Source organism: Heteronotia binoei, chromosome 14 (assembly GCF_032191835.1).
Source record: "Heteronotia binoei isolate CCM8104 ecotype False Entrance Well chromosome 14, APGP_CSIRO_Hbin_v1, whole genome shotgun sequence".
Classification (NCBI taxonomy): domain Eukaryota; kingdom Metazoa; phylum Chordata; class Lepidosauria; order Squamata; family Gekkonidae; genus Heteronotia; species Heteronotia binoei.
The window spans coordinates 22083360-22109143 of NC_083236.1; the positions used below are offsets into that span (position 1 = coordinate 22083360).

Below are 25784 nucleotides of genomic sequence, written 5' to 3' on the forward strand. Positions count from 1 at the left end.
GCACGGGTGAATCAGAAAAATGTCTATTTCTGCTTCATTGACTATGCTAAAGCCTTATATTGTGTGGATCACAACAAACTGTGGCAAGTCCTTAAAGAGATGGGAGTACCAGACCACCTCATGTCTCCTGAGAAACCTGTATAAGGGTCAAGAAGCAACTGTCAGAACGGGATATGGAATAACTGATTGGTTTAGAATAGGAAAAGGAGTTCGACAAGGATGTATATTGTCACCCTGCTTATTTAATTTATATGCAGAGTACATCATGTGGAATGCTGGTCTGGATGAAGCACAAACTGGAATTAAGATTGCCGGGAAAAACATCCACAACCTCAGATATGCAGATGACACTATTCTAATGGCAGAAAGTGAGGAGGACCTAAAGAACCTCTTGTTGAGGGTGAAAGAGGAGAGCACAAAAGTAGGCTTGAAACTCAACATCAAACAAACTAAGATCATGGCATCTGGCCCCATCACACCTTGACAAATAGAAGGGGAAGACATGGAAGTAGTGACAGACTTCACATTTCTGGGATCCAAGATCACTGCAGATGGTGACTGTAGCCATAAAATTAAAAGACGTTTGCTCCTTGGGAGGACAGCTATGGAGAACCTGGGCAGTATAATAAAAAGTAGAGACATCAGCCTGCCAACCAAAGTCCGTATTGTCAAAGCAATGGTATTCCCAGTAGTAATGTATGGCTGTGAGAGCTGGACCATAAGGAAGGCCGAGCGCAGAAGAATAGATGCTTTTGAAGTGTGATGCTGGAGAAGAATCTTGAGAGTCCCTTGGACTGCAAGAAGATCCAATCAGTCAGTACTAAGGGAAATCAACCCAGACTGTTCCCTGGAAAGTCAGATGCTGAAGCTGAAGCTCAAATACTTTGGCCACCAAATGAGAAGGGAGCACTCATTGGAGAAGATCCTGATGCTAGGAAAGACAAGGCAAAAGAAGAAGGGGACGGCAAAAGATGAGATGGCTGGACAGTGTTACTGATGTAACAAACACGAATTTGAGCAGACTTCAGAGGATGGCAGGAAAGCCTGGCATGACTTTGTCCATGGGGTCGCAAAGAGTCGGACTCGACTGTGCGACTGAACAACAAATAGCTCTACTCTACTATATTCACTTATATTGCTCCCCCTTCCACTTATGCTAAAATAACTTTTTTTTACAAGGTTAGAACATTACTAAAAGGATACAAGGATTATTATCATCTATACTGCAGTTATCCAGGATCAGTGGGATGCCATCTAGCTCATAAACCTGCAAGAGAAAAAAGAAAAAAAAAGAATATTTCATAAAATATTTCTTTTTGTTTGGTTAGTAGGCAATAAACATCCCATAATAACTAACCCATAAACTTTCTACAGTTATAACCAGATATAACCATGGTTATCTGAAGTCCAGGATGCAAAACCAATCCTGGAAGTGGGTTTGAACACTATGATTTGCATTAACTACAGTTATTTATACATAATTATTTACAGCTGTACGAAGCAAATCACTGTTAATGGACATTCCCTGTACAGATATAACCATGGTTATCTGATGACCAGGATGCAAAACTGTGGCTGGAAGTGGGTTTGAACACTATGATTTGCATTAACCACAGTTATTTATATATAGCTATTTATAGCTATACCTAGCTATTCCCTCCTTCTCAATTCTTTCTGCTTGCTACGAGACAAGCATTTCTCAATGGCATCTAAAGATGTAAAAACGTTGGGGGTAGGGGAAAAGCATTTTTCTCTTGTGGTGTTTTTCAGTTTGAAAATTTTGGGGAGCAATGAGAAAAATGCATTTGAAATATTTTCACTTTTGGAATGAGTAAAATCCTTTTAAAGACAATCTGTTTACACATTCAAGGCATACAACATGAAGATTGTTATGTAAGAACCTATAGCATGACAATGATAATTTCTGTGCATATTACAGACACCACACATTTTCAAAGATAATTTAAATCACTAATGCTGAGCCTCTCTCAAAATAAAAGTTTGCTTACTACAGAATTTGTGTTTTCTGCTTTTTAGTGTTCACTCTCTTACCTCAAGAGGGCAACAACATGGAAGCACAGAAAATGCAGGAGCTTGTAAATTAAATTCCATAAGTATGCCAAACAGTACAATTATATAGGCTAAATTATGATCATTGTAAAATTAGGCTTATAAGAAAGTGTTCTACATGTTTCAGTTTCTCCTCACATATTTCCCCCCATTCCAAGAACCCCACATTTTCCACCTCAGTGCCCTCAAAAATTCTGGAAATTTTACATCTCGGTTGGTATCTCCAATCTAAATCATGACAAACCGTGTAAATCTACACAGTTACTCTAGTCTATGCCCCCTGATATGAATAGGCTTAGGCTAAACTAACACAGCACATGATTGAACTATTAAACACGCATGTGGCAGGATTTATGCAACAAACAATATTCAATATTAATGCCCAAGTGCTATATATCTCCCATCTCTCTCTCTCCATCTCGGCTTGGCTTCGCGAACGAAGATTTAAGAAGGGTGCAATAGTCCACGTCTGCTGCAGGCTCACTGGTGACTGACAAGACCAATGCGGAACAGGCAGGTCCAGCCACAGTGGCTGCAGGGAAAAGTCTGATTTAGGGTTGGTGCTGTAGCAGTGCGATTCTTCCTCAATCTCCTTTTGTCCTCAAGACCAGCTATGCGTGCGTTCTCAAAGGAAGAGACAGCCTGGTGGATGGTGTGCCTCCATGCTTTGCGATCTGAGGCTAGGTCAGACCACTGGCGATGGTTGATGCGACAGGTGCCAAGGGATTCCTTCAAGGAGTCCTTGTACCTCTTCTTTGGTGCCCCTCTATTTCGATGGCCGGTGGAAAGTTCGCCATACAGAGCAATCTTGGGAAGGCGGTGGTTTTCCATCCTAGAAATATGCCCTGCCCAGCGCAGCTGCATCTTCAGCAGCAGTGCCTCGATGCTGGTAACCTCCGCCCGCTTGAGGACTTCAATCCTAAGGACACTTTCCTGGGAGTAAGCCCTATTGACTAAACCATAGTAGAATTCAGAGTATATATATATTATTCTAAATATATATATATATATTGTTGTAAATGGTTCATTAATGTACTCCATCCATTAAGGCAATGCAGTCATATGTACCAGGATACGACTGACACAAGGAGAACAAGTCTACTCTGAATTCTACTATGGTTTAGTCAATAGGGCTTACTCCCAGGAAAGTGTCCTTAGGATTGCATTGAAGGACACCTAGTCCTATTGTCTGCAAAGCATTTTCAAAAACTTTATCCTGGCAGAAATTGGTGCTGTCTGCCTTATGCACTAATTAAATGTATACTGCCTTAACTAATGTTGAAAGGAAGCCAAGCAGATCCCGGTTTGGATTTAACCTTTTCTCCCTGCATCACTTTCCTAACCTCAACACCCAGTCCCCCAGCTATTTGCCTTGCAGGAAAAATGCAGATACCATACAGGCACCTGGCTATTGCCCCTACCCTGAGGATGGTGAATTGAGATCATGAAAGTGACAGAGAGGGCAAGGGTTAACCGCTCCCGGGTACTAAAGGGTGACTCTCCCATCACCTACTACTTAAGGCTTCACATGAAGAAAATACATAGTTTTAATAAAATATCCACGTTTCACTATATGCGAATTCTATGTATCTACAGAACTGGAGAGAATTTGTGCTTCCAGCTAGAAAGAGTTCCACCTGACATCTTGGCTCTGGGATGAGAATGTAGCCCTGCATCCCCTGACCAAGGGGCTCCTTCCACATGGTGAGATGCTTGGACAGGGAGGGAGTGCGGCAGATCATCCAAAGGCATTCCCAACCCCTCTCAAGCAGTTCTACTCATTCCCAGCAAAAAGGCAAAGGTGAGAGAATGGAATGATTTATTACAAGCCTAGCAGCGAAGAGCTGAACACTGACTGGGTGCCCTCTGGTTCAATGCAAAACTAATGCTGCCAACATCTTACCAACAGTTAAAGCATTAGAAACATGCCCGCTCACACACGTTCTCTGGGGTGGTTACTGCCTTGTGGAATGTCCTGCATGGAGAGGATGGGAGGGCTCCACAAGTATATCATTCCGCCAAGTGTGCGAAATAGAAATGTTCAAATGGACTTTTGTATAAAAGAATTAGAACTGTATTGAGAGAACAGCCCAGGAGATCACCTTCATGAGAGAATAAGTCTGTAGTCCAATAGTAGTAACTGTTGTGTGGCATTGTGTGTAGAACAGCCAGGAGATCCAAATACTGTCCAGAGCCACAAGTTCTAGCTCTTAGTGTTATGCTAGTGTGTTTAGGGCCTGAGTGAGCTCTAAGAGAACTGTACCGACCCAAGGTCATCCAGCTTGCTTCATGAGGAATCGGGAATCAAACCCAGTTCTTCCAGATTACAGTCCACCACTCTTAACCACTACACCAAGCTAGCTCTCTGTAGGCCATTGCAATGATCACCGTTGTTTATCATGTATTATTTTAAGTATCATCTGGCTTTCACTGTGTCACATAGCGGGACCTAGGAGGGCCTTCTACTGGCTGCCACCACTTGGTAAGGGTCTGCATAGGAAGGCCCAGAGCACACAACCACCCTTTTCTTCCTTATTAGTAAATACCTCTTAACTGTGACCAAGGAGACGTGAGAACCCAGGCAGTATAACAACAAAACGAAGTTTATTATTAGTGCTCTAAAAACAATAAGTGGGTGATAAAGATTTAGTGCTCCAGTGAATATGAAAACAAGTAAAGGCTGGTGCAAATAAACAGAAGCCCTGACATAACTAACTAGACATGCCCTTCCTCTAATGCTAGAACTCACCACCTTGGGTAAGGGATCTCATCTCTCCTGCAGCCTTTTCCAGAGAGAACACACCTTGTCTGTGCTTGGCCCTTTTATGCTCTCCTCCCAGGTCCCACCCCTCTCTGGACTAGTTTCCCTCCAAAACTTTGCCACCCAATCAGAGGGACAGAAGGGATCCTGGGAAATGTAGGCTTTCTGTAATAACTCCTAGGCAGGCTTCTCTGGAGCCTATAGGCCTCACTAGGCCCAGGATCATGACAGTTATAGTCTTTACCTTGTAATTTTACATTCGGCATTGTTCACACCATACTTTTGCCTCAGGCAGTTTGCTGTTCACATTGTTGCTTGCATTGCCTTTGAATATTGTATTCCTAGTCCTATTGGATTGTTTATTGGATGTCATGCTGTGACAGGATATTTATCTCTTTTATTCCGTAATTTTCCTGGAATCACAGTGAAAAAGGTGGGCTATAAAAAGGCCAAATAAAATTAAATACACTCCTGCTGAAGTATTAGGAATGGCCTGTGAGCTTATGTGATTCCTCACCTTTGCCCCTTTCTAATCTGGAATGAATCTCTCCCCTTTCAACAAACATTAACAACGGTTCAGAATTATGGCTTCACTAAAAGGGATTGAGGATCTCTCTTAACCCAAATTTGCAAGCCAAACCCTGGCTAAGAACACAACCATGGAGTGTGATGGGACATACAGACCTGTAGTCAACTCTCAAGCTCAGTCTAAGCCATTTTGAAGGCAGGGCACGACTGTACCCTCACACTGCACAATTCAGTCTGTAACAGAGTCTGCAGAAGCACAACTAAACAAGTTTTATTATAGCCTATTTAATTTATTTCAGATTAGAACTCACAACATTGATGTCCCAGAATATGGGCAGTTATATCTCATATAACAACAACTCAAAACATTTTCAGACATTTAATTAAGATTTATTTGTGGGGGAGTTGAAGACAGAGTGCTCATTTTAAACACAGGGATTTTTCATGTCATGCCCATCATTGTTTAGCTGAAGTTTTTGTAAACTATAGATTTCAAATGAACAAAAGCTCTCAAAATCTAAACACTGCATGCACAATAAAAAACATCCCCAATTTTCAGCAGTCTCACATCATATCTCAATATACTAGTTAAGATCACCTTCTTACAAGAAAATAAAGTCTAGAATATATTTGTTTAAAATATTTGGAGATGTCTGGGCATGCCAACGCAGAATGTAAAGCTCTCTCTTTGACACTGTAATTACTGAGATATTCAGACAGTTTTCATTCCAGAAGGTATACATCAAGTTAATTTCTGATGGGAAGTTCAGCATCAATAGAAAACGAACACTACAAGGCTTGAGTGCATGTCACATGTCTGAAGATGGAGCACATGATTTGCAGGCCTGATAATATCAGCATTAACTAGAAAAAATGAAGCCACTTTCCATAAAGAATGAGGGGAGCTGTGAACTCAGAACTCGGTATAGAACACAGCAGGGAAGGACAGCCACTCACCCAGCAAATACAGCACTGTGGTTTAAGAGTCCCCAGTTCAAGCCCTTAGTTCAAGACTCATCTAATCACTGGACAGCTTTAGGAAGCAGATTACTGGTCTCAGGATTCCACTTCCAATTACCTAAACAAGTGGTGATGAACCAGGACTTGTATCTCTTGAACCAGGGCTTGCAACAGTCAGATTTAATTTTAAACAAGGGTAGCTGGGACCTATGCAAGGAAAGAGAGGAAAGGCAAGTGCCATGGCTCATTCTAGGTCCAGGTGACTTACCTCCACATATGTGCCTATGGTGGCAAACAACCTATTCCTTTAACCTATCCCTTTAACAGAAGCTTAATGGGGTATTGTTTACCAGGTGATATCATTTACCTCCATGCCATGAGATATGCCACCCACCCATTTCCACACATTAAGCTGCGATTAAAGAGACAGGACATTTTTATTTCCAGGTTGTTTGCACCTGCCCTCAGAACATATATATATGAAGCCCTTTAAGCTTTTAAGAAAAATGACACAATAATACTGAGGCCCTGTTCAGACACACAGTATAATCAGATGTCACTGCTGTTTCTTTCCAGATTTAAAGTGGCTGATCACTGATCAGACAGCAACATCTGCCTCCCAGTATTAACTCGTGGTAGCCACCCCCCCCCCCAATCCTTCTCGGAACCGGATTATTTTGTTACCTGTTCCTTTGCGGTGTTTTTTGAGTTCTCCGGTTTCACCTCATAGTTTTCTCCGTCTGGATAGTTCTGCTGCAATATTAACCAACTTCCGGATGTATGAAGGCTGTCCCAGAGCAAAAGGAGCCTCAGACATTTGGTTTATGCTTGCCATTTTTTTACTACTTAGCGATATGCACATAACTGTATACCCACATAATGTTTTAACCTATGCACATGTGCGCATAATGCGTGCATGCGCATAATGGTGGAGGGGGGAAAGAACTGCATGGTGCCATTGTCTGGACAGCAGAAGATGGTTTCACCGCGGAGTGATTCGAATTGCAGTCTGGCAGTCTGATCGATAATATCCAGAACAAAGATATTCAGAACAGAACTGGGTCGGTTTAACACGGACTCAACACACTGTGTGAACAGGGTCTGAATGTTGTTACAGGCACCAAATTCTTCTTCCCTGCTGCATTTTCTATTGACTTCCACCTATCATTCTTTGGGGGGGGGGGGGATTCAAGATTCCTTTGCAAAACTCACTCCTAAAACAGCTGATGTTATGCAAAAGGACAATACAAATATATGAAATGGCACATCATGGCATGGTGCAGAGGTTAAGTGTGTGGACTCTTATCAGGGAGAACCAAGTTTGATTCCCCACTCCTCCACTTGCAGCTGCTAGAATGGCCTTGGGTCGGCCATAGCTCTGACAGAGCTTGTCCTGCAGCTGCTGTGGGAGCTCTCTCAGCCCCACCTACCTCACAGGGTGTTTGTTATGGGGGAGGAAGTGAGCTGCCCTGAGATTCAAAGGAGGGCAGAATATAAATTCAATGTCATCATCGTCATCATGAGCCTTAGTTTGATTTTGCAGATGTAGTAAATTCTAGTTCATCCTCCTGTAAGCCTTCATGGAACTGGTATGCAGAGACTATTAAAACTCAGGAACCATAGAGAAGAAAGTGTACACAGTTTCCACCTTCCCACTGGAAACAGCTTGTCCTTCTTTTCTGGCTCCAAAGAGGCCACCATGAAGACAAAATATTAAGAGCCACAAAGGCATCACAATACACACTTTAAAGTTCTTCTAACTAAGAACTTTAAAATCTGCAAATACGATGCTCCGTCTTTTTACTAGAAATATGCTGCGAACTCTGAGGAATTCTCTCAGGGCAGCGGTGGAAAGTACAAAAATACTGGTGAAGGGCTAAACTTTTATGCACCCTCCAAAGCAAAGCAAAGCAAATATCTCTCCCTCCCGCCCCCATTAGCCTTCTCAGAAGGAAGTTATAATCCTTACTCACTTTCTGGTATGTGCATTCAGACACTATTTTGTCTCCCTCTTGATTTAAAAGATCTCAATTCTCTCCATTCTGAGGAGTTAGCACAGGTTCGTCTTTGCAAAAAGACTACTATAAAAGGGAGTTTCCATGGATGCTGGCCACGGGAGCCAGACAGCACAGATCTCTCACAAATGGCCCCACACATCAGTTGCGAACCTCTAACAAAGCACAGCAACTGACCAGATTATACAAGAGGGTGTGCTGCAGTAGTTAAGTTTATATGTCAGGACAAATCTGAACAAAAGCACACTAAAAGCAAGGTGCACATTTTGTGTCTAATCCTGAGAAGACAGGTCATTTATCCTCTATCATTCATACATCCCAGAACCTATGAGAGAGGCCCTCTGGCTTATAATAGACGTAACTGTGGCTTGTGGCAAACAAGTCTATTATTGGAAGCCACCACATCCTGAAAATCTGCTGAAAGATTTGTGGACAGAGGCTCCTTCCCTCAGGATGTATACTGGAATGGCAAAGACTCTGAAGGGACACTCATTTCCCTGATGAGATGGATGGATGTAAGGAAGAGAGATCAGATCCTGTTGTGGCCACATCAGGATGTCCCACACCCCGGCCAGCATTTCCTAGTCCAACTATGATCTTTGTACCCTACGTATTGTAAGGATCAAGTAACTCTCCTGATGGTACAATAGAAAAGATTTGATTTGACTTCTTGCAGCAGACGAAAACAGAATTCTGCCCTTCCTTTTCTGGTCATCAGATGGTTGAAGATCATGTCCTTAAGTTCTTTTTTTTTTATTAGTAATTAATTCAGAGTAAAGGCCAGACTCTCTAGCCTTTTGTCACGGGAAAGCTGGTCCAACCCCTTAATAGTTTTGGTTGCTCTCTTCTGTACTTTTTCTATACTTTTTCCAGCTGTGCAATATCATTTCTGAGGTACAGCAACCAAAACGGAACACATTATTCCAAAGGAGGCTGCACCATAGCTATTTACAGAGGCATTACATTATCGCCCATTCTATTGTCTATCCTCTCCCTGATGATCCTGAGCCTGGACTTTGCCTTTTTAACTGCTGCTGCACACCATCAACATTTTCATTGAGCTTTCCACTACAACCTCAAGGCCCCTTTCAATCTCCATGCCAGCCAGTTCAGATGCTATTAGCATATATTATAATTTTTTTTGGGGGGGGGGGTATTCCAGTGTGCATCACCTGACACATACCCACACTCACCTTCATCTGCCACACTGCTGCCGGCTCACACAGTTTAGAGAGATTCTCCTGCAGTTCTTCACAAGTCACCGTGGTTTTCACCATCCTGAATAATTTGATCTCATCTGCTAACTCAGTCACAGTTTACACCGATACCAAATGATTTATGAACAAATTAAATAGGATTGATCCTAATACTGATCCTTTTTATTCCCACTGTCTATTTATTCCTACTCCCTGCTACACAACGTTTACCAGCCCTCTCATTCCAGGGCTGCTAACCTTACCCAGAAGTCTTTGGTGAGGTCCCTTGTCAAAACTGTTTTGAAAGTCAAAGTACATAATATCTATCGAATTACTCTAGTCCACTTGCTCGTTAGCCAAATGAATGCCAAAATGTTGGTGAAACAGGCCTTCACTTTACAGAAGTCATGACGATTTTCCCTCACCAAGCAGTGGTATGTTTAATAATTCTCTTTTTAATAATAGTTTATACTAATTACTCTCTGGAGCCCTTAATAAAACTGGGTTGATATCTGCTACTTTCCAATCATTCACCCCAGAGACTGATTTTAGCAGCAAGGTATACATACTTATTAGTATGCCATTAGAACCTGCAGACTTATTAGTTTCCAGTCTGTCAAGTAGCACTAGAGCTTCATCCTTTGTAATCTCAATTTGACTCAGTTCTTCAGTCTCCCTTCCCCAAACCAGCAGCTACAATGTGGGTACATGCCCCATATTTTCCACAGTGGAAACAGATGCAAATAGTAATCAGAAATATTCAGATGGGCAAAGCTGTGGATCCATAAGAATTATATGTAAATTGAAGATGACATATCTTATGCTGGTGACCTCTGTCGAAGGCATAACACCATCCCATTGCCAAGGTTGCAATTCCCAATTTTTGCTTGCACACTAGAAGCAGAGATTGGAGCACCGCAACCACCCAAGTGGTGGCAATATCCCAGAATGGCACACCCTACACCCTATTGCAATTAAGAGTGGGCTTTATTGCAGTTTCCACAAGTGAACCACAGAAAGCTGTCTGCAGTGTCATTGCTGAAAATATACCATTTGACAGCTGAACAGCAGCTTCTTGTATAGAAAAATGAACAAGAACAGACTGCAGCTGCAGTAATTTTCCCATCACTTGGTGTTCTTTAGAGAAGCAAAGGAAACGGTGTTCTATAAACAGTGTGACAGGTACATCTCGTAACAAGGTGAGGCAGTGGCAAACTTAAATAATAAGTATCACAGTATGGCCGCTCTCAGCTTCTCTTCCATTGATACAAGTAAGAGGTGATGTTCTGCCACAATAATCAACATGAAAATAATAAAAAATACTTCCCTTGTCTGGCAGTTAATATGACAAACCCCCCAACTCTGATCTGTGTTTCCTCTCCCCCCTGCCCAGAAAGTGGCTAGGTGGTCCAGAATTCGAGATGTAAATTTTAGGGATGCCATCTTGGACCTATCATAAATTGGTTTTTAACTTTATTAATTCTACTATACTTATATTTTAATGTCTTGTATATCTGTTCTATGGTTCATGCCTCACTGTTTGGTATAGTGGTTAAGTGCGCAGACACTTATCCAGGAGAACTGGATTTGATTCCCCACGCCTCCACTCGCAGCTGCTGGAATGGCCTTGGGTCAGCCATAGCTCTCATAGGAATTGTCCTTGAAATGGCAGCTGCTGTAAGAGCTCTCTCAGCCCCAGCTACCTCACAGGGTGTCTGTTATGGGGGGGGGGAGGTAAAGGAGATTGTGACCACTCTGAGATTCAAAGTACAGGGCAGGATATAAATCCAATATCATCATCATCTTCTGTACATCACTCAGAGCCTGGCACCTTACAAACTAATCCACTGGCTTATTTATTAACTGATACACTCAAAGTAGATCATCAGTATGTGTGTTCAAAGACTAGTGTGTTACTGATGCACTGTTAATGAAAGCCCATTTCAGGAAACTGTCCAGTACCTTGAGGTTGGGTGTCAGAAAGATGGTGATGACACTCAGTTCTAAGCTAGCAGAAACTGCTATCTCAATCCTCAACTGGTACCTAGAAACTGAGGTCATGTGGCTCAGACAGAACAAGCAGAAGCTTATTCCAGATGAGATGGAGAAGATCGTGGCTGGTTAGGATGAGTTTTCAAGACCCCAGTTTGTGTCCTGAGATGCATGAAAAAAAGGCAAACATATACATAAAATAAGGGAATTATCTGCTTTCCATAGATGGAATATGACTGTCATTTGCAAATAATAGACTGGTCTCTAATTTACCGTTTTTAGGTAAAATTATCGAGAGGGCAGTGGCGTTGCAGTTGCAGGGTTTTCTGGATGACGCTTCCATCCTAGACCCTTGCCAGTCCAGCTTTCGTCCAGGTCACAGGACGGAGACAGTTGCAACTGGTGCGGCAGCTGGAGATTGAGGAGTGGCCGAGGAATAGAGCGGAGGCCGAGGCTGAGGCCGAGGAAGGGCACCGTGAGGGGGCGAGGCGGCGGGCGGCCCCAGGACGCTGATCTTGGTGGGCGCCACTTACCCTTCGTCCCCTGCCTGATATTTTACATCCTTCGGATACCTGAGCATGGCCGGGCTAGTGGTCGGGACTCCTTTGACTGGAAGCCCTATACGGGGCTCAGGGAATGCAAGGGGCCCGGAGCGCGTGCCGGGCCGTGGAAGATCAGAGGCAGCACCAACGGGGGCTGTGCTCCCCTCGGCCAAGGTTGCGGGGCCCGGCGGAGCAGCTAGGGAGACACAGGAGAGGTCCACCCTCCCCGGGTCACCAGGCTGTGCATACTATCAGGCCCAAGAGCCGCACCCACACGGACACCAACTGCACCAGCACTTTAACAGCGTCTGGGAACACCTACAGTCATTTTATGAACAACATATAGCACTTTATGAACTATATATATTCCCTACCCATAACAGAGCACCTGGACTTCCGCCCATTGATTAATAGATCTACAGACCACTAATCTGAAATTTATTATTAATATTAATTAATTAACCAGATTTTTAGTAAATTGATTAGTAATTGGAATTATTATTTATATTTATATTTGGATTATATTTAAAAAAATTTTTAGCTTATTAACGGGGAAGATTGTTGGGTCTTGTTAATAATGATGGAAATGAATTTATTAGGTTTTAACTAATCAATTTAGAGGGAATATTGGGAGGGGCTTTTCAACTAATTAATTGGAGAAAACAGATAGTGAGCCTGACAAGCAGGAGACCAGAGTGGGTGGTGGGGAGTGAACCAATTGCAGGCTGGGAGAATCTAGGGGGGGGGGGGGGTGAAGCTGTTTAATATTGGCAAGATCATCCCGGGCACAGGTGCGGATGCTTGGCCTAGGGATTCCAGTGCTCTTGGGGAGGGGAAGGTACGACGGTGGGAATTGACAGAAATGTAAGGGAAGGGGACGGAGACATCAGGGTGCTCGACCCCCTTCCAGTCTACTAATCAATTTAGAGGGAATATTGGGAGGGGCTTTTCAACTAATTAATTGGAGAGAACAGATAGTGAGCCTGACAAGCAGGAGACCAGAGTGGGTGGTGGGGAGTGAACCAATTGCAGGCTGGGAGAATCTAGGGGGGGGGGTGAAGCTGTTTAATATTGGCAAGATCATCCCGGGCACAGGTGCGGATGCTTGGCCTAGGGATTCCAGTGCTCTTGGGGAGGGGAAGGTACGACGGTGGGAATGGACAGAAATGTAAGGGAAGGGGACGGAGACATCAGGGTGCTCGACCCCCTTCCAGTCTACTTCCCATCCCAACGGTGACAGGTAGTGGGGCCAAGAGGAAAAGCCCATCTCCGTCATTGGTGTTATGCAACGCCAGGTCCGTAAACAATAAGACCATGACCCTCAGGGAATTCCTGCTCCGGCAGGACATGGACCTGGCTTGCGTGATCGAGACCTGGGTACGAGATGGGGAGACAGTGGCTCTCACCCAGATGACCCCCCCCCCAGGGTACTCGGTCTTTCACCAATCGCGGAATAGCGGGCGGGGGGGAGGGGTGGCATTGTTCATGCGGGAGGGTAACTCCTTCCGGGCTCTCCCGGATCCAAAGATCGATGGTATTGAATGTGCCGGTCTAGCGTGGGACATTGGAGAGGGGTTGGCGATCTGGCTGGTATACCGTCCGCCTAATGCACCGGCCAGCGCCTTACCATCTCTGATGGAGGCGGTGGCAGGCTGGGCGTTGGAGTACCCAGGGCTTATGATCCTGGGTGATTTCAACATCCATGCCGATGACATGGCCTCCACTCAGGCAATGGATCTAGTGTCTTCCATGGCGACAATGGGACTCTCTCAATTTTTCACGACCCCCACGCACCAGGCCGGGCAAATGTTAGACCTGATCTTTGCGGCCGGGATTTTGGTGAACGATATCGTGGTTGAAGCGGTACCATGGTCGGATCACCTAGCCCTCAAGGCCCGTGTGGAGATACCACCCCAACCCTGTATGGGCGGAGAGCCTATTTTGGCTCACCCTGGAGCCTGATGGACCCGGAACGATTCCAAATGGCACTGGGGGACCCCTGGTCCCCTGGCGATTCCCTCGATGACCTGGTGGAGGCCTGGCAAGGCCGACTATCCAGGGCTATAGACGAGATCGCACCCCGACGTCCTCTGCGCCCTCGCAGGAGGCTGGCTCCATGGTATACCTTGGAGCTACGTCAACTGAAACAAGGGCTCAGACGACTAGAGAGGCCGTGGCGGCATACTCGGGATGAAGCAACGAGAACATTCTATAGAACGTTTATGAAGTCTTATGAGATGGCAGTCAAGGCTGCAAAGAAAGATTACTTTGCAGCCAAGATTGCATCTGCAAATTCGCGCCCAGAACAATTGTTTAGTATAATTAGAGATCTTACCACATTGCCTCAAGGCAAACCAAATGTTAGAGAACTAGAGATAGGCTGTGAGGCTTTTGCGAAACATTTTGCAGATAAAATCACGTCGCTTCGCCAAGACCTGCCTACCACATTGGAAACAGTACAGGAACTTGAGGCTCCGTGCCTGACTTCAGGTTTAGTGTTGGATCGGTTCGACCCACTCAGCCCGGAGGAAGTCGACGGAATTCTCTCTGTTGCACAACCAACAACTTGTGATTTGGACCCTTGCCCCTCTTGGCTGATTAAATCTTGCCAGAGGGAGCTTAGATGTCCTTTATGGGACATAATAAATAGATCCCTCTTAGAGGGGCATTTTCCATCACCTCTGAAAGAGGCTTTGGTCCGTCCCCTCCTGAAAAAATGTACAGCAGATCCGGCCGAATTGGCAAACTACCGACCGGTCTCTAATTTACCGTTTTTAGGTAAAATTATTGAGAGGGCAGTGGCGTTGCAACTGCAGAGGTTTCTGGATGACGCTTCCATCCTAGACACTTGCCAGTCCGGCTTTCGCCCGGGCCATGGGACGGAGACAGTGCTGGTCGCCTTAGCAGATGACCTCCAACGGCAACTGGATCGAGGTGGCATGGCGGTGCTGATGCTGTTAGATTTGTCGGCTGCGTTTGACACGGTCGACCATCAGCTACTGACCCGCTGCCTCGCCAACATAGGGGTCAGGGGGCTGGCCTTACAATGGCTTTCCTCTTTCCTCAAAGGATGGGGACAAAGGGTGGCAATCGGAGGTGAGCTCTCCTGGAGATGCATACTAGACTGCGGGGTGCCTCAGGGAGCAGTTCTCTCTCCGATGTTATTTAACATCTACATACGCCCCCTTGCCCAGATTGCCCGGAGGTTTGGGCTTGGCTGTCATCAATCTGCAGATGACACCCAGCTCTATCTGCTAATGCATGGCCGGCCTGACTGCGTCCCAGGGAATTTGGACCAGGCACTGCAGGCCGTGGCAACCTGGCTTAGGCTGAGTGGGCTGAAGCTGAACCCGACGAAGACAGAGGTCCTTTACGTGGGCCGCAGTGCTCTGGGAAGGGAAATACCTTTCCCTGTTTTTGATGGTGCACTGCTGAAAGCGGCGCGCCAGGTCAAGAGCCTGGGAGTTCTACTGGAGCCTTCACTATCGATGGAGGCCCAGGTAGCTGCCACTGCCAGGTCGGCGTTTTTTCATCTGAAGCGGGCAAGGCAGTTGGCCCCTTTCCTGGAGCGCCGGGACCTGGCAACAGTGATCCACGCGACGGTCACCTCAAGATTGGATTACTGGGGGCGTGGCGTCGCACGCATAGGGAATGGACGCCTGAAAACAGAGCTCCTTACTTACCCCTGCCAAATCCACTTAAGCAAGCGCCCAGCGTTGTTGTTTGTTTTCTTTTTTTTCTTTAATTAGTATGGGAACAGTAGATGGTCAAAAATCCAGATCAAAAAGAAACCCAAGGAACTCTGTTAAAGACTATTTTCCCAAAAAGCCTAAGGCTAAGGCCTCAGGAAAAGCAAGCAGCCCTGCAAGCAAGATGGCGTCGGGAGAAGGGGAAAACACAGCAGCAGACCTAGCTTCATTTCGTTCTGAGGTAATGGAGGTTTTTCAAAAACTGGAAAAAAATATGACTGACAAAATATCTGCCATGATCCAGCCCCTTTCTGCTCAGTTGGAGGGTTTCAAAACGTCCTTAGAGAAGGTGGCAGAGACTGCAGATTCTGCTTTTAACATGGCATGTGCTGTGCAGGAGGACACTCAGTATTTTTATAAAAGAGATGATTGGGCCACTGATAAAATTATTGCACTTGAGAACCAACTGAAAATGGGGAATGTTAAAATTCGCGGGCTCCCCGAGAACTCTGCCTCTCCCTCTGACCTAAAATCTCTTATAGCCTCCTGGCTATCAAAGGCATTGGGTTTTTCTGAATCTGATCTTTGTGCCCTGGAGGCTGCATATAGAATTGGCCCTTTGCGCACACAGAAAACTTCGTTGCCTAGGGACATTTTAGTCCGTTTCTCTTCTGCCTCAGTTAAATCCAAGCTGCTGCAAAAAGCCCGGGCTATAAATCCACTTCTGCTAGGAGATTACAACATCCAAATTCTACAGGATTTGTCTTCTGAAACCTTGCAAAGGCGGAAAATTCTGAAGCCAATTATTGAAATCCTGAACAGGGAAAACATCAGATATCGATGGGTTGCTTCGTACAAGCTGCAAGTTACTGTACAGGATCGGTCGTTTGTCGCTGGAGGCCTTGCCTCAGGCCTAAGCATGCTGAGAGATTTGAATCTTCCTGTTCCCACCGGCCTTATAGAAGCAGTTTCACATGTTCACTCAATAACTTCAGACACTAGATGGCGTCGTGTGCCTATGAACCGTCCTGATCGGCCTGTTTCTCCTAGAAGCTAAACACTGGAACTGTTGCTATGCAGAAATCTTCCCTTTTTTGTGTGGATTCTTGACGTCCCCCCCCCCCTTTTTTTTTTTCCCTGACATATAAGCTTTGCCTACTGAACTGCTGACTTATAAGCTTTGCCTACGTGTAACTCTGTCACGGCTTAGAAATATGCTGATGATTGTTTCGTGCCTATGAAGCAATGTTTATATACGAAATTGGGGGGTCCCCCCCCCTTTTTTTTTTTTTTGGTTATTTATATCTTTTGAACACAATGTTATGAATGTGAGGGAGTTATTAATTCAATTCAACTCATTAAAGGAAATCTTCTTGGTTGATTGGGTATGCATGATTGGAAGAATGGGGTGACTTGGAATATATGGTTTGAGTAGGAGCTGGAATGGGGAGGCTGGGTGTTGAGTGAGGGAGTGGGAGAGAGGGAGGGAGAGAGAGTGAGTGAGGGGGGGTAGATCAGAGTGAGAAACTTGAATAGTATGATTAGGGTTTTATATCAATATATTTCTTTCTACTATGAGTTAATGAATTGTCAGGACCTTTTCCCTTCCTGTGTGAATTGTTGAATGGAAATGAATCTGTGAGACAGAGGGTGGGTAGGGAATGTATGTGTGTGTCAGTTTGTGCCTTATGCTACTATGAAGGTTTGGAAACTTGTTTCCCTCACCATCATATCTCCCTACATAGGCTTATAAGTGGCTGAAGGATAGTTGGTGGGGAGTGTTTGGGGAGACCAGTATTTAATAGCGTTCATAGTTCTGTTTAAAGTTTCATTGTATTTTTATCATAGTGTCTTAAGTCTTACAATAACTTTGTGATCGAGATCTGATGCTGTTACACATGGTATATTAGTTTGCCTGTAATTATCTTTAATTCACTAACCTGAGTTGGTAAAAGGCACAGGTTTTATTATATGTGGCTTTCTAGGCATTTTAGCCTTGACTCGATCAGCTTTGTTTGGCCTTTCATTATAAACTTTCTATACATTCGGCTCTGTTATTCTGTTTATAAATTTTATTTTTGCTGGGTTGATAGTGTTAAATATAAGCATTTTTGGCAGAGAGGGAGAATGGAGAACTTCAGTTTTTTTTAATTAGCTCCATTTGGTAGTTGTTGCTAGTTGTGTGGTGTCTTCAGTAACGAAGACTTCCGCTTCAAATTTATCCTTTTAAGTAAATAGTTGTTGTTTTCCCAAGTTTGGGTTAACAGAGTTGGAGGGTGAGTTAGTGGCTAGTGTCTGTTAATGCTAGACCACTGGTGTTGGTTATGGTTTTTTGTTTGTGTTACGGGCAGCATAACTGTATTGAATTATTATGGATTTAGTTGGAAGTTTTTTAAAGCCTTTGATCTGAAATCTGTCCTCATACCTTTGAAATTTGATCTACAGGATTCGCCTCTAGCTATCCTGGTGGCACCTGGGTTCAAAGCTATGAATTGCAATAATTTTGATAACCTTGGTTATTTCCTCTTTCAATTATGGCAGAGTGCCACTTGAAATTTCTATCTCTAAACTGTAATGGGCTAAATAATTTAATTAAGAAAAAACGGGTTGCCTCTGCCATCTCTCATCAGAAACCAGATATAGTTTTTTTGCAAGAAACTCACCTTAAGGGTAACCAGCCCAAGGTCTTCCAGTCAAAATTTTTTGCTCATCAATTTCAAGCTTACGGGTCCTCCAAAGCAAGAGGTGTGGCCATCTTAATAGGTAAATCAGTCCAATTCACTTTTGAAAATTCCTCAATTGACCCTAGGGGTCGGTATATTTTTATCAATGGGGTCTTTAATGGTAGCCCTTATACTCTGGCATCGGTGTATGCTCCAAATGATGGACAAATTGCATTTATTAAAGATACGTTGTCACAACTTCAAACTTTTCATAAAGGGCCCATTATTTTGGGAGGAGATCTCAACTATGTTGTCAATCCTTCTTTAGATAGATCTCAAAAAAGCCTGCTACCTCTATCTGCCAATAAATGGTCTCAATCAAAAGATTCGAATGGCCAAAATGATTTAGCTCAAATCTTTCAATCCTATAATCTGTCAGACATTTGGAGAAGCAGGCATCCAAAAGAAAGAGACTATACCTTCTTTTCTTCTCGTCATCAAACTTATTCCAGAATAGATTTTCTTTTAGTTTCGGATTCTATTTCTAACCTTTTTTTTAAAGTAGACATTGGCCCAATGATTTGGTCTGATCATGCATGGTTGGAAGGTTATATGTCAGGAATCACTGAAAGATCTTTTTCTTTTAATTGGAGATTGGATAGTAAACTACTGTCTATGAAATCGGTTACAGATTCCATTGAAAAAGACATTAAAGAATTTTTTCAATTCAATACTGAGTGTGGAGTACCTCAGCATATAGTTTGGGACTCGTTTAAAGCTGTAATTCGTGGCAGATTTTTGGCTATTGCCTCTTCGTATAAAAAAGAAAAAGACAAAATTAGATCAGATTTGGTTGCCAACATTACCAAATTGGAAGAGAAATTTAAAAAATTTGGTAGCAAAAAAACTTATTCAAAACTTCTTATAGAAAGGAAAAAATTAGAATCTTTTGACGTCTCCAAGATTCAAAAACAAATGGCTTATATAAAACAAAAATATTGGTTTCGAACTCCTCAATCCCTTAAACTCCTATCATGGAAGGTTAAAAAGAGAATATCCTCAATGGCTATTTCTTCCATTCGTTCTAAATCCGGTACCTTGAAACATTCCACTAAGGATATTGTAGGAGTTTTTAAAAAATACTATTCATCTCTATATTCCTCCCAGCATCCAGCATCAGACCTTATTTCATCTTTTTTAGACACTCACTCAGTTATTAAGCCTGTTTCTCCTGAGGTTAAATCCCTTTTGGACAAACCTTTTACTGCACTTGAAATACAGGAGACTATCAAGTCTATGAAATCCAATAAATCTCCAGGCCGAGATGGCTTTATACCAGAATTTTATAAATTTTTTAATACTTTGTTGGCTCCCATCTTGGCGGACGCCTGTAATCAGTTTGTACAGTCTGGTTCTTTTCCAGTTACTTGGTCACAGGCAAAAATCATTCTTCTTCCAAAGAAAGACAAAGACTTGCTAGACCCTAGTTCATACAGGCCGATATCGCTCCTTAATTGCGATTACAAGATTTTTACAGCAGCCCTGGTGGCTAGGCTTAATACTTTTATAGGGAACTACATTCATCCTGACCAATCGGGCTTTATCCCACACCGTGAGTTAACGGACAATACTAGAATGGTCCTTGATGTTATTCAATACTGCCGGAAATTTAATATTGAGTCTTCCTTTATCTTGTCTATTGATTTTGAAAAAGCCTTTGATTCCGTTGAAGTTCCTTATCTTACAACCTTACTGCAGAAAATGAATTTTGGCCCGAATTTTCTGAAGATAATCCATTCTTTATATAAGTCGCCTTCTGCTATTCTTTCTATTAATAATTTGGATTCTGAAGAATTTAATCTTTTCAGAGGGACGAGGCAAGGTTGCCCCTTGTCTCCTCTGCTTTTTGCAATCGCAATTGAACCTCTTGCTAATGCTATCCGTAATACCAATATTATTGCTGGTATCCCTATTAGAAAGAAACAAATTAAGGTGTCTTTGTTTGCAGATGACCTAGTGCTTTTTGTTACAAAACCTAAGACTTCTTTACCAGCTGTCTTTGATTTATTATCTGTATTTTCTTCTATATCGGGTCTTCGAGTAAACCCATCTAAAACCATTCTTTATCCCATCACAATTTCAGATGCTCTCCAAGATTCCATCTACTCAAATTATCACTTCAAAAAAATGGATAGATATTGGACATATTTGGGGATCAATATACCTTTAAAATTGGGAGATATTTTTAAAGTCAATCATCATTTATTGATTAAGGACATTCTTACTATGCAAAAGAATAAAAATTCTTCACTCATTCCCTGGAATGAAAAAATTCAGATTATTAAATCTTTTATTTTTCCCAAATTTCTGTTTTTATTTCGAGCCATTCCTATTCTTATTCCTGAGGACTTATTTGTGGGTTGGCGTCGTTCGTTCTTAAGATACATTTGGAACAAGGGCTTATCTAGAATAGGGTATGCAACTCTTATTCGTTCTAAATCCTCAGGTGGTCTGGCTCTTCCGGATCTGCATAAATTTTATGAAGCTGCCATTTTAGGAGGCCTTGTCAGATACCATGATGCTGATTTAAATTCAGGCTGGAAGGTCCTAGAAGATACCTATCTAAATAACAAATCGTTTCAATCTACATTATGGGAATTTCCAAAGAAGAGACCTCCTAATATCTCCTCCAACCTTTTCCTTAAAGCCATTTTTCAGATTTGGGACAAACGCCGCCTCTTTTTAGCCCCTCCTATGTCTCCACTATCTCATTTTATGGATGTTTCTTGGTTTCAACCGGGGTTTTTTTACAAGTCTTTTCCAATTTGGAAAAAATATAATCTTTATAGGTTTGTGGATATTTTGTCCAATGGAAAAGTGCTCGACAAAAAATCTTTAGAAGAGAAAACTGGTGGGACAAAAATCCCATGGTTTGAATACTTGCAAATTAACAACTTGGTGACATCACTCTCAAAGAAATACAATTTCAATCGACCTCTTACTTTCTTTGAATCCTTGCTACAATCTCCTTTTTTAAAGCGGAAGGGACTGATTTCATTTATCTATAAGGGTTTGCTAGACATTGATGCTGTTGATTTGTTATCCTATCAAGAAATTTGGCAAAGGAATAGTTCAATTAATTTTCAGGAGGATGTTTGGCAACAAATCTGGTCATCTCCTTCGTTTGTTTCAAAATCATTGAATATACAATTACAAACTCAAAAAATTTTGTTCCGGTGGTATTTAACACCTCAGAGATTAAGCCATATGGCGATAAATCAATCCTCCAAATGTTGGAAAAATTGTGGAGAGGTGGGCACATTTATACACTGCTGGTGGTCTTGCCCGAGGGTGCAGTCGTTTTGGGCAGTAATTGTGGCAAAAATCAAGGATATCACGGGCTATAGTTTACCCTTAAGATTGGAACTCATTTTGCTTGACTGTTGGAAAGGTATTTCTATTACTTCTCTCAATAAATCCCTGATATCCCTTTTACTAGCTGCTGCTAAAATGGTGTTAGCCCAATTTTGGAAATCTCCCAATATTCCTCCAGTTAAAGCCTGGTATGCTAAAATCTGGGAGGTCTATGCTATGGACAAGATAGCAGATAGTTTATGCAATATAAATAATTCAGAAGGTAACGATTCTCTGATGTACAAGTGGCTTCCATTTCTTAAATTTTCTTTTAGTCCTGTAGATCAGATGCGTACATGTATTCCTGGTAGATATTATGACATTATTAATTTGATGTAATTAACATATGGACAGAGTACTTATTTTTTAATTCAGCTGCCAAGTATGTATGTATGTGTGAATGTATGTATGTGTTGTTTTGTTTGTATTTTGTGTATATATATATATTCTGTTTTCTACTGGTATGCTATGCTTATACACAAAGAATGATTGCAGATACAGTCATTGATTGCTTTATTTGTATGTTTACTAAATTCAATAAAAAAGTTTTTGGACATAAAAAAAAAAAAAAAAGATTGGATTACTGTAATGCCTTCTACATGGGGCTGCCTTTGTGTCGAACCTGGAAGCTGCAGCTAGTGCAGAACGCAGAGGCCAGGCTGTTATTAGGACTCCCAAAATGGGAGCATATACAGCCAAGGCTGCGCGAACTGCACTGGCTGCCAGTTATATACCGGGTTCGCTACAAAGTGCTGGTCATTACCTTTAAAGCCCTATATGGTCGAGGACCTGCCTACCTGAAGGACTGTCTCTCCCCAAAGAGCACTGAGGTCAGCAGGGCACTTGTCCCTGGGCCAAGGGAGGCGAAATTACAGAACACTCGTATACGGGCCTTCTCCGTGGCAGCTCCGGGCCTGTGGAACCAGCTCCCGGAAGAGGTGCGGGCCCTGCAGAGCCTGGACCAATTCTGCAGGGCCTGCAAGACCATCCTTTTTAGGCAGGCCTTTAGAGACTGCTGACAAAGGATGGCCGAACTGATGATCCAGCAAAGTAACTCTATAGCGATTCTTGCCACTATGTAAATGGATAGAATAGCACCCGGAACATCCCTGCTGCTGTTAAAGTATAAATTATATAAGCTGGAATGGTTTTAAGACATGTATGTAACTATTGTATAATTTTAACGTCGTTTTTAATTATTGTATATTGTAAAATGTTTTATCTCAATGTTGTTAGCCGTTCTGAGCCTGCCTAGGCGGGGAGGGCAGGATACAAATAAAATTTAATAATAATAATAAAGCCCTATATGGCCGAGGACCTGCCTACCTGAGGGACCGTCTTTCCCCGTATGAACCCCAAAGAGCACTGAAGTCAGCAGGGAAGAACCAATTGACCATCCCCGGGCCGAAGGAGGCAAAACTGCAGAGCACTCGTATGCGGGCCTTCTCTATCGTAGCCCCACACCTATGGAACCAGCTCCCGGAAGAAGTGCGGGCCCTGCGGAGCCTTGAACAGTTCCGCAGGGCCTGCAAGACCATTCTTTTTGGGATGCCTTCACCAATTAAAATGACAAAGGGACCCGCCTAAGCAATTTTCACCACCATGTTGAAATAGCACCAGAATGTTAATTTTAGAAATTTTAAATTAGACTGTTTTAAAACTAGTTACTCTTTTTAAATACTTATTGTATAATTTATTGTACTTGATGTTGTTAGCCGCCCTGAGCCTGCTTCGGCGGGGAGGGCGGGATATAAATAAAATGTTGATTGATTGATTGATTGATTGATAATGGAAATGTTTGGGGGTGCTAAAACAGGCAGTCATGGGACATAAGGTGTGTACCTTCTGTCAACTACAACTGGTTCATCAGCTGGTCAGGCCATTAGTCCTTCAGATTTAGGCTGGACCACATTGCAGTGCCAATCTTGCTTGGATGATGCTTTAACATAGGGCTCCTCTAACCAATAGCTCCATTCAGGGAATGAACTGCTGGTCCGGGATTTGCTGCAAATTAAAAAATGAGCTGGGTGTCCACAGCTGGGTGAAAATGCAAAACTGATCTGGGTGATACTGAACTACAAATCACTGAAGAATCTGTGCCAGGAGGCACATATAAATATCAAAGCACTAGGGGCAAGATGGAACTTTGCACCTCACATGAGTAAATCCAGAGGGCAGAAGAGTAGTCACCAAAGGCTACCATTGGGGAGGAGCAGCACAACAGCCAAACAGTGGTCCCTGTTCCCCTGCATCTCAGGCAGTCAGACAGGATGCAAGGGTCCATCACAGTGAGGTTTAGAAAAGTGATGAGTTTCACTCTCCCACTAAATGATGATTGCTGGCCAGGACAGTCATCTCGGACCTTGCCCTAAACTGTAACCACTTTGAGACTAGAAAAAAATCAACATTATCTGCTGTTATGGGGCAGTGTTGCAACTTTACTGTCAAGGCTTTATAGTTATAGTGTCTTATGTACTATGGTGTTTGTACTGTTATGATTCTGGGTTGCAGGACAGGAAAACCTATCTTCATCCACACAGCTGGAATGCATTTTGACATTTTTAAACCCTTGGATTATTAAGACTGGCATCAACTCTGACCCATCCCTTACACTATATTTATGAGAAATACAGAAAATGTAATTAACATTCAGGTGTGCCTGTACAACCTACATACAGAAAAACGGTCATTGCTCTAAAATTTGTGATTGGATTTATACAGAGGAATTAATGGAGAAAATTACATGAAATTAAGCAATTAATTATATTAAATTGCCACAGTACAGGAAAATGCCTTTCTTAAATAATTACCCTAACTCACACTAGCAGACAGATCCAAGTGGGCAGCCGTGTAGGTCTGAAGCAACAGAACAAAGTAGGAGTCAAGTTGTACCTTTAAGACCAACAAAGTTGCATTCAGATTGTAAGCTTTCGTGTGCTAGAAGCACACTTCATCAGACAATAGGATGGAATGGCGAATAGCTTCTAGCACACGAAAGCTTACATTCTGAAAGAAACTTTGTTGGTCTTAAAGGTGATACTTGACTCCTACTTTGTTCTATCACATTAGCAGAATATTCATATTCTTAAGATGCGTTTTTTTTTTAATGTGGCTGTGGATATTGCCTGAAGATTATTTTTGTTAAAAACAGTATCTCAAGGAGTTAATTTATCTCACCAATACTACCTGGAAAATACCCTACACCTACCACAAGCAAAAAGAAATTAGAACATAAGAAGAGCCTTGCTGGGTCAGGCCACTGGTCCATCTAGTCCAGCATCCCATCTCACACAGTGGCCAGCCAGTTCCTCTGGAGGTCCAACAACAGGGCACAGAGGCTGAGACCTTCCCTTGATGTTGCCTCCTGGCTCTGGGATTCAGAGGATTAGTGCCTCTGAACATGGAGGTTCCCCTCAGTCCCCATGGCTAGTAGCCATTGACAGACTTATCCTCCGTGGGTCTATCTAATCACCTTTTAAAAGCTGTTTATCCCTTTGACCATCACAATATCTACACGTAGTGAATTCTTCATTTTAATTACTTTATAAACCACATTTAAAATAGCATACCTGTTACATAGAAAAAAATCATCAGGTTATATATTATATATATCTGAAATTCCTTCCCACAGAAACTCTCATAAGAGTATTTCCATACTCCAGGAGTAAGAGAGAAAATGGTAAAAATGCAATAAGCTAGCAGGTGAAAAAGCTCATGCAGAGAAAGGGGGCGTACCAACAAAGGATGGCTAGAAGTGATGCTAGCAACAGTCCAGGACAGGGGTGTTGAACTCATTTGTTATGAGGGCCAGATCTGACATAAATGCGATCTTGACGGGCTGAGCCATGCGTGCCATAAAATGTATTGCCAGGTAACGGAGATATAAACTTTATAAAGGACACAGACAAACAAAGTTAAAGATTTTTTTAACACTTCATGCTTAAAGCATTAGCA

At 42.8% G+C, this 25784-nt stretch overlaps 1 protein-coding gene across 1 annotated transcript in view; it reads right to left on the reverse strand.

The window, feature by feature from the left end:
• Positions 1-25784, reverse strand: part of ATXN10 (ataxin 10) — a 112898-nt gene that overhangs the window by 18078 nt on the left and 69036 nt on the right. Inside the window, exon 10 of the mRNA XM_060254102.1 lies at positions 1204-1267. Coding sequence (XP_060110085.1) covers positions 1204-1267 — 64 coding nt within the window. The remainder of the gene's footprint in view (positions 1-1203; positions 1268-25784) is intronic.